The sequence below is a fragment of the Coregonus clupeaformis genome, unplaced genomic scaffold (genome assembly GCF_020615455.1).
Source record: "Coregonus clupeaformis isolate EN_2021a unplaced genomic scaffold, ASM2061545v1 scaf2997, whole genome shotgun sequence".
Classification (NCBI taxonomy): domain Eukaryota; kingdom Metazoa; phylum Chordata; class Actinopteri; order Salmoniformes; family Salmonidae; genus Coregonus; species Coregonus clupeaformis.
In genome coordinates this window covers 38841-48350 of record NW_025536451.1, presented here as the reverse complement: position 1 = coordinate 48350, position 9510 = coordinate 38841, and the positions used below count along the sequence as shown (strand labels likewise).

At 44.7% G+C, this 9510-nt stretch overlaps 1 protein-coding gene and 2 non-coding genes across 3 annotated transcripts; 2 read left to right on the top strand and 1 right to left on the bottom strand.

Annotated features, from left to right (window-relative positions):
- Positions 1 to 2947: 2947 nt before the first annotated feature.
- On the bottom strand, positions 2948 to 4961 carry LOC123489391 (E3 ubiquitin-protein ligase DTX4-like; the record flags this gene model as incomplete). The annotated part of the gene is made up of 2 exons (XM_045219997.1): positions 4634 to 4961; positions 2948 to 3189 (listed from the first exon to the last, which is right to left on the bottom strand). Coding segments are annotated over exons 1-2 (328 nt in total), but the record flags the coding sequence as incomplete, so codon positions are not given.
- Positions 4962 to 6110: 1149 nt separating this feature from the next.
- trnat-ugu lies at positions 6111 to 6183 on the top strand. Its single transcript has one exon. It is a non-coding gene; the product is annotated as a tRNA-Thr (tRNA).
- A 642-nt stretch (positions 6184 to 6825) lies between these two features.
- On the top strand, positions 6826 to 6898 carry trnak-uuu. Its single transcript has one exon. It is a non-coding gene; the product is annotated as a tRNA-Lys (tRNA).
- Positions 6899 to 9510: the final 2612 nt, after the last annotated feature.

Below are 9510 nucleotides of genomic sequence, written 5' to 3'. Positions count from 1 at the left end.
AGAAGCCTCTATGCCTGCCTGTCAGTCTCATATGTGTGTTTAGTCCATCCGTCAGCCTCTGTCTATCTGCCTGTTGTCACTCTCTGTCTATCTGCCTGTTGTCAGCCTCTGTCTATCTGCCTGTTGTCAGCCTCTGTCTATCTGCCTGTTGTCAGCCTCTGTCTATCTGCCTGTTGTCAGCCTCTGTCTATCTGCCTGTTGTCAGCCTCTGTCTATCTGCCTGTTGTCAGCCTCTGTCTATCTGCCTGTTGTCAGCCTCTGTCTATCTGCCTGTTGTCACTCTCTGTCTATCTGCCTGTTGTCAGCCTCTGTCCATCTGCCTGTTGTCAGCCTCTGTCCATCTGCCTGTTGTCAGCCTCTGTCCATCTGCCTGTTGTCAGCCTCTGTCTATCTGCCTGTTGTCAGCCTCTGTCTATCTGCCTGTTGTCACTCTCTGTCTATCTGCCTGTCTATATCAACCATCATGTCATTTCAACCATAATTATCTAACAAACCCACCACAGGGTTTTGTTGTGTGTGTTTACCAATGTATCAACTTGTGTGAGTTTGGGAGATTGCGGTTGTATGTGTATGAGAGGGAGAGAGACAAGAGAGAGGGAGAGAGACAGAGGGGTGAGAGAGCAAGAGAGAGGGAGAGAGACAGAGGGGTGAGAGAGCAAGAGAGAGGGAGAGAGACAGAGGGGTGAGAGCAACAGAGTGAGAAAAACAGATTGACAATGTGTTGGAGAGGGAGTCAGTGACGCAATCAGTGGTCGGAAGGGTGTGCCCGTTCACAAGAGTCTGCCCATTTTCTGACAGACGGTAACAGCCATGGCTCAGTCGGCGAGTGTTTCTCAGAATTAGAAAAGGGAATCTAAATGGTCACCCACTTCAGGTAGAAAAACATTTGCTTATGTTTGAGGAAAGACTCCCCAGACGTCGGTTGACGGCAGCTAGCCTAAATGCTAACGGCTTCCTGAAATGACAGCCAGACGCTAACGCTAGCTGGGTGTTATCTTTCACAGGGCTCCTCCCGAAAAGTGAAACCGTTCCTAAGCTTTCAGTGACAGCTGAAAACTCTTCAGTCTGGCTTCTCTGATTGACTATTAGCCCTATGAATAGTTGGCACACTGCGTTTCCAAATCCTGTAGCTATGGGGAATTACAGGAAGGGGATTTAAAGTAAACTAATATTTCAAAAAAAAAGTTGTTGAACCAACAAAGTAATGGAATCTTTGGCTGTATAATAGAAGGACTGCATCACACAGTGGTGGAAAAAGACAGGACACAGAGAAAAGAGAAACATGGATATGTGAGGCTTAAAACCATCACCGATGGGGTGTAAAGTTAATTTGGAGACTGCTTGGCTAGCTGCGAGCTGTGAGCTGTAGTATTCTCATGCTGTCTGTCTCTAGCACAAACATAGTGGGATTCAGTGGGAGGGTGAATAGGCAATAGCATACCATCATCAGCTCTGGTGAAACAGCAGAGTGTAACTACAAGGTAAAGAGAGATATTTCTGTCATTACTGATCTCTCCCCCTTTCTCTCTCCCCCATCTTTCTCATTCTCTCTTCATGTTCTGTCTCTCTTGTCTCTCCCCTTCTTCCACTTCAGTGAATTTATAATTGCCGGTACGCCCCCTACCCCGTCTCCCGACTCGGTGCGCCTGAGCTCTGCTCCTACAACTCTCTCCCACACTCTTCCCTGTGTGTGAGAGAGAGTGTGTGTGTATCTGTGTGTGTGTGTGTGTGTGTGTGTGTGTGTGTGTGTGTGTGTGTGTGTGTGTGTGTGTGTGTGTGTGTGTGTGTGTGTGTGTGTGAGGGTGCCTGCGTGAACGTCTACTCCACAATAGAGGAGCCAACATCTGTTCCCTCAACTTCAACAAAGAGAGAGACGGGCTTCCCTCTCCCTCCCTCTCTCTCTTTCTATACCTCCTTCCATCTATCTCTCCCACGTACCGAGGTTCTGACGCCGCTAGTCCCTAGAGATCTGGCCTATTGACAAAACTAAAGACAAGACTAAAGAAATCATTAGGAGACAGTGTGGCTGAGACTGTCCGGGGGGGCTGCCGAAGGCGGATTCTCTGCTGATTAAGCCTTGAAATATCACATTCTCTCTGCTTTCCCCTTACGCTCTGGATCTGTCACAAAGGGCACCCTATTCCCTATGTAGTGCACTACTTTTGACTATAGGGTGCCATTTCTTTCTCGCTCCCTCTGCTTATCCCACCCAATTGTCCGTCTCCACACGGCAGCTGCGGGCGTTAGATTCGGGGAGTATGGGGAAGAATGTCTCGCAAGAGGCCAAGGCTCCGTGAGGTACAGCTGTTCTAGGTCATCACACTTCCACCCCATTCTGTCTGACAGGCAAGCGGAGGGTTAAAGTCAGGGACCCAGCCAGGCTCTTGGAATATGGAACTGATTGTAATTCATTCTTAATTCTCATTCTATGACGGAATGGAACCAACCTGTGAGCTCTAAGCGCCACTCCAGTGGCAAAGCAGTCACTATCTATCAGTTGAACCACATGCAAAACAAACAGAATTGTATGACGCTGTGCAATAACATGAAGTAAAAACCAGAACATGCTGACAACTGGGCCTAAGATGTCAAAAAGGCCTCTTTAGAACTAAGAATTCTGATATGACTTTTGTCTGTCACAATGTATCCATTCCAGACAGACCAAGACACAGACAGACACTCACTGGACATCACAGGAGGTTGGTGGCACCTTAATTGGGGAGGATGGGCTCGTGGTAATGGCTGGAGCAGAATAAGGTGGAATGGTATCAAACACATCAAACACATGGTTTCCCATCTATCTCTTAAGACCATCCAGTTTTTTTTCCCAACTGTGCTGTGATGTTTCACAAAAAGTTCTGCACCTACATACATCCAACTGCCTTCTTACACCAACAACACCAGGAGCCTAACGACATGACAACAGCATCCCCACAACAACAACAACAGCCATTCCCACCTCTCGTCTTCTTACCTGTGTCCTGCCTGAACTGGTGCATCGACTGCAGGTCTAGGATGTAGGGCGAGAGGCGGTTGTCGACTTGGCCTAGCACGACGCTCCCACCACGGGGATCGCTTCGTATCACCGCCTCGATGTGGTGGGAGACGGCCGGGCTGTAGGGCCGCCACCGCCCGTGTTCGTTGAGCCATTCCCACACGACCACAGCGGACGCAAGGAGCATGGTGGCCCTGGAAAGAGAAGTTAGAAAATGCCCCTTTGTTAGAAACCATGTCGGGATTCGGTGAAAAAAGGAAGGCGCGACGTTGTGTTTACATCCGGAACCAGGCTAGACTTTGTTAATTTTGATTTGGCTACAAAGTCGCCTATCGCTGTTCATTGAAACGAGGATCGCTGTCTCATCACTGATTCCAACATCAGCTCAATCTAGCCTACATTAAGTCCCGTAGTGTATAAGTTATATGGGCTTGTAGCTAGGTTATATCTACACACAAATACAGGTCTCCCTAAATTAACAAAGAGGGATCTTACATTTAGTCAGCCGGCGGCGTGCTAATGTGAAGGAGCGCAGCATCTGGCCACAAATATCCGTGCCACTTTCATGGTCGAACGCGGAGAAATCTTCTGTTTTACCGGGTTGTTATGCCTTCATTAACCGTGGACAAGCAAAGAAACGGAGAGTGCTCCTGTTATTATTGTTGACAGCCTTACTTTTCAGTCACGTTCTAGCGTAAAGAAACAAGTGTGTCCGACTGAATCTTATAAATCCCTTTGCCAGAGCGCAAGTGGCGAGACCAAGCTACACTTGTGGAGTGAAGACAGGACGGAGCTCCGTTCCAGTCGTTGGGGCGTAGTAGCGTGTTGAACTGTTCCAAAGTGACATCCAACACCACACTCGTAATAGACCTACCTACCAATGCCCGTGACTCGCTGAGCGACCTTTCCCAAATCTGTGAAACAGGCTGGACAGGTATATGCTGCGCAGAGAGAACGGATTGGGTGTACAGTTTCATTCATACAATACATGCATTTTTGGATGAAGCCTGGCACAACATGTTTAGGGGCGATTACTCAGCTCTTTGTGATGATTGGCTAATCATCGCGTCATTTTCCCTAGAAACAGTACAGTCGGCCTATTGAACATGTTTATTACATGTCATTACTGTAACTATGTATCTTCCCTCCGTGGGATGGGCTACATTAGGCTACAAGTACACCAATTGTGTCAATTGAATTGGCACCTGTCAATTACTGTACACAACTACCTAGGCTAAGCACAAGAAAGAAACCATTGAATAAGAAAACGTTCCGGTATCTATATAGGTTTTTTATAGCCTATCTTTTGAGTTATTGTGTAAATCAGTTGACACTTGTTTAAATCCATAAAATAAGCCAGTCCGATGTTCACGCATAAACCTCGCCTTGTCCAAGTTCAGAGAAAGGCAACTAGGTTACGATAGAAGTGATGATGATGTATTGTGATCTTGGAACATTTGGAACGCATTTTTACGCACGGGCTATGTGGACACTAGTCCCTTCTTATAAACACAATCAAAACGCAAACAACAAATGCAGCATTTTATTGGTATTTGAAAAATCACATTCAACAGGTTATCTACGGGAGATATTGAATAAATCATTGCTCTAGTATAGGCCTATTCACCAGTTACTTACCGTCCTTGCGATGGAGGCTTGGTTTTAGAAATGGGTTCAAAACCAAGACTAACAATCCGTCCGTCTTCCACACGCATGTTTCTCATTTACAATCCTCAAGTGGTTAGTGTTGCAAAAAATATGCCTTTTCATAAATCCATAAAATACAATTCAATTCAATTCCTGCGCGTATTTATCGGATATCGAATACGAGTTCCATGGTGGAATGGTTTCAGTATTCCAAAGCAAATATTGGACATATTTTACGTCCTCTGGCTAACCATACGTATCCATCTCTGTATCGCTAAATTGAATATGACCCATTCGGGAGGCTGGTACCTCCGTTCTATTCTATACCACGCCCAAAGCCATAGGAGGCTGTCTTTGCAAGCCAGTCAGGTGCATTGAACTCCCAAAGTAGTACGCCACTGGTGCAGATCCGCCCTAAAGTTATCCCAAATTGTAAATGCATAAGCAAACACAAAAATACTAAGGTGCATAGTGTTGCTTTATAGGCTATGCCAACTACAGGAATATTTATTTGTGTGCACATTCTGTGTTCAATGGTCAGTGCAGTGGTTACAGAGAGTGACTGGAGAAGATAGATTTAGGTTTTAGCCAACTTTTCCCATTGAAAGACTGCCGTGCAAAAGCACGAGTAAAGTAGTAAATACTGGTCTGGACTGTGAATATGTATGTAGTCTATACATAAGCAATAAGGCCCGAGGGGGTGTGGTAAATGGCCAATATATCATGGCTAAGGGCTATTCTTACCCATGACGCAATGCAGAGTGCCTGGATACTGCCCTTAGCTGTGAATATTGGCCATATAGCACAAACCCCCAAGGTGCCTCATTGCTATTATAAACTGGTTACTAACCTTTTTAGAGCAGTAAAAATAAATGGTTTGTTCTGCCCGAGGTAAAAGGTCTGTTATAAACTGGGTGGTTCGAGCCCTGAATGCTGATTGGCTGACAGCCGTGGTATATCAGACTGTGTATCACTGGTATGACAAAATATGTATTTTTACAGCTCCAATTATGTTGGTAACCAGTTTATAATAGCAATAAGGCACCTCTGGGGTTTGTGGTATATGGCCAATATACCACAGCTAAGGGCTGTATCCAGGCACTCCGCGTTGTGTCATATTGACAATATACCAAACCCCCTCGGGCATTATTGCTTAATTATCCACTTGAGCGCAACAAATGACTGGCTACAAACAACTTCTGAACGGCTTGTTGACAAATGCAGTTCTTCGACGCCATCTAGTGGTTGAAGTTGAAAACACATTGCAAGTCAGAATGCAGGATATTTTTTTGTCTTTATCGTGGTGATTTAAAATACTGACAGAGATGTTTTTACAATACAATCAAAGCGATCAATTTAGGCCTTTGCAAGCAAACATAAAATATTTTCAGAACATTTATAGAGCTCGAATGAAAGACTGTCCAGGCCATATTCAAAAAGAGTTTGCCCTTCAGATTCAACAGAACAGGGCTCCATAGCTCAGGGGTTAGAGCACTGGTCTTGTAAACCAGGGGTCGCGAGTTCAAATCTCGCTGGGGCCTGTACATTTTTTCCCCATTTCATCTGATCAAAACAGGTCTTTCATTTACGTCCTAAACTTGAGACCCCCCCCAAAAAAACTGACACTATGCATTAGTCGCAGTTTTTTTTGCTCACGTTAATGACGTGAACAATAATGACGTTAATAAAGTACGTATATTGATCTGATGAAAACATTGAATTGTCAATAAATGGAGATGAAAGGAACAACACAGAGGCTGACAGTAGTTTTTCGGTGCATATTAACACTTACACATGGACAATGGTGCATCTTTGCACCGCTAGGTTAGCTGACCACATAATGAAATGGAACACTATTGCGAGCTATGATAGCTACAGTAGCTAGCTAAGTTAACGTTAGCATAACCAAAGATACGGTAACAGTTCCTATTCACCTGTGGGTAAAACCAAAGCTAGTAACCTATTCATCTGTGGTATAAACGTTACGATGCTGACTGCAATACACTTACTGTAACGTTAGCTATGTGGTAGGAAAGTGTCCCCTAGCTCTTGAGCAGAGCAACACAGAAATAATGCAACGTCTTCGGCAACAGTTGCGAACGGCTCACTTTCCTAACAAGTTTAGATGTGATCTAGCTACAACTTCTAAAATCAACATATTAAAATTTTCTCTGCATGTCAGAGCCCGGATAGCTCAGTCGGTAGAGCATCAGACTTTTAATCTGAGGGTCCAGGGTTCAAGTCCCTGTTCGGGCGGTAGTTTTTGTTTTGTTTTTACCGCTCTCGTTTGCAAGCGCCTTCTTTCTCACCTGCCATCTAGACAGAACGAACGTTAGAAAATATTGTAATGATCATAAATGAACAATTGTCCAGACAGAGGTTTGAGTTTACGAATTCCCGGTTTATTAACCAAACTCAGATAGCAGGTTGACTGGCATGTCGGACCCCACGAACACTGGGTACTGGTAAGTACAACACAACCAACGAACAGCACATAACACACAGCTGTCTGTGCGGGCCGCTACAATATTATTATCTGTCTCGATAGCTTCTGAGGTTTGTTGGAATCATGTTGCGGAATACATGTGCATACAACATCTGGTTTCTGGCTTCTTGCATTTAGCTAGCTTAACAAACTCATCAAAACCATTTTCCAAGAAGAGAAGCACGCTTTTTAATGCACAATACAATTGTGTGATATTTTACAATATTTCAAATAAGTGAACTGAAATTAAGAAAGCTAGCTAGCCAACCACATTTTCCAACCTAACTAGCGAGCGAGCTAGTGAACACGGACTGGGCTCGCTCGTGCTCTCTAGTTAGCTAGCTAGTTGTATTGGATAGCTGCAAAAAAGTCTGATACATTTTGTGACATTATAATAACAGTATATTAACGCAATAATTCAACCTAAATTGTCGACTTCTCTTATAACTTACATGCGGCCAGTGGTTTAGTTGGTGTCTTCTTGCCTCACACGATTTAGCTAGCAGGGCAAACACCACGGCCAGGTCATGAAATCCCTCCGCCACAACCAGTGTCAAACCATTTAAGGCGCTATATGGTCAATCTGACATCTGCATTGGCTGTCAGGGCATTCATACTTCTTGCGCTTCGCAGACCAGCGCAGGGCTGTTTTGAAGTAAGTTGTCAAGGAAGTGAGTTTGTGTTTATATAATGCGGAGCTATACGGAGCCATCCGCATCGTTAAAACATTTTAGAGGCGCACAGCGATACACACGGAGCTCAATTTGGCCTCTGCGTGCCTCTGGGGCCCCCGCAATTCCGTCACACCATCCTTCGACCACATTTCGGATCAAGCATAAATCGGCTCTTAGCGATAGGTCGTTAGCGAATTAACAGCACTTTTTGAACTGATCTTTTTGGTGAACGTCGGGAACCGAAGCACATTGGTGACAGAGTTGTTCATTTGGCTCCCTGATTTGCATACTGCTACTACTGTTTTTTTTGTGTGCTATTTATTGTTTCTGCAGATAAATGACACAATCATTATAAAGAGGGGGAGTCCTCACTGCAGAAACAATAAATAGTGGGGCGAGCACGGCAATCTGGTCCATGCTGATTTTTTTCAGTGCATAAAAAACACCCATTGTTTTGCAGGATATCTAATAATTTGGCCAGGTAAAAATGTATTTGACGATCTGACATAATAATAGCCTAATTTTGGGGCTTTACATTAGAGATTTGCACTTTTTTTCATGCTTCTAGGTCGATGTTTAATCATTTTGAACGAAGAGCCGTTTGGGAGCCAAATGAGCCCTTCTCTTTTACGTGAACGGAGCCAAATGATCCGGCTCACCGAAAAGACTGGATATGACAATCAATATAAAAATTGCAGGTCCTTGCGCCAGTGGCTCAAAACAGTTTTGTCGTGTATTGGGATTATGCTTTTGTTAAATGTTTTTAAGTGGAACTGAAAGAATGTTGATTTTAGTATCAAGAGGGAATGTTTTAGTGTAACGCCACATACAACAGACAGGAAGTGTGTTGTAGACAGGGGAGACTGGTGATTGGCCAGAAGAGGGAGCATCTTTTTGCATTGTTTATAAGTAGGGGGAAAAACGAAGGAGAAGGCAGAGCAGCCATTCTGAGGCGTCGCTCTCCGGGTGGGCATGTCACCTGTCACTTATGCTAAAGCTTGTGATCTGAATAAACCTTATGATCAAAGTACAGTATGAGCGGACTCCTTTGTTCATCAGCAATAATTGCCACCATTCACCCGATACGACAAATGGCGCCCAACGTGGGGCTGGTCTGCATCTCTCCTTTGCTCATTCGTAGCCACCAAGCTAACTTCGGTCTGGAGTCATGACCAGACAAGGGTGAGTGTTCCTCACAGCTAAGTTGTTAGTTTTGATACTGCTTGTGTACACTGGAGAGATGTACCATACGACCGTGCCTCGTGTGGCGTTATTGCTGATGACTGGAGGTCTGGCTAATCATTATCAATTGTTGCACTGGTAGACAGGGCAAAAAGGGGGAGAGTAGGCTTGGAATTTTAGAGCAATCGATGGTAGAGATATTAACGGCAGATATTGGCAGAATGAAGTCAGGGATACGTATGCAATTAGAGCATTGTGGATCTGTTAAAGACCTCGAAAACGAGGCGACTCTTTAGGAGTGGGCCATAAATCCGGGCAACGCGCTAGTGTGGGGTCAGGTTGGTTCTGGGAACCATGAGGTGGACGATGATATTGTATGTTATGCTCATCTTATAGTCGACGGATTATTCGTTTGGGGTAACCGCTCATATGATTATCCAGAACTTACGGCAGCATAAAGTTAGCAGGTGATATATGGACAATGATTTAGGCACAATGCAAGGTTACTTAGGGCGTGGTAGGCCACA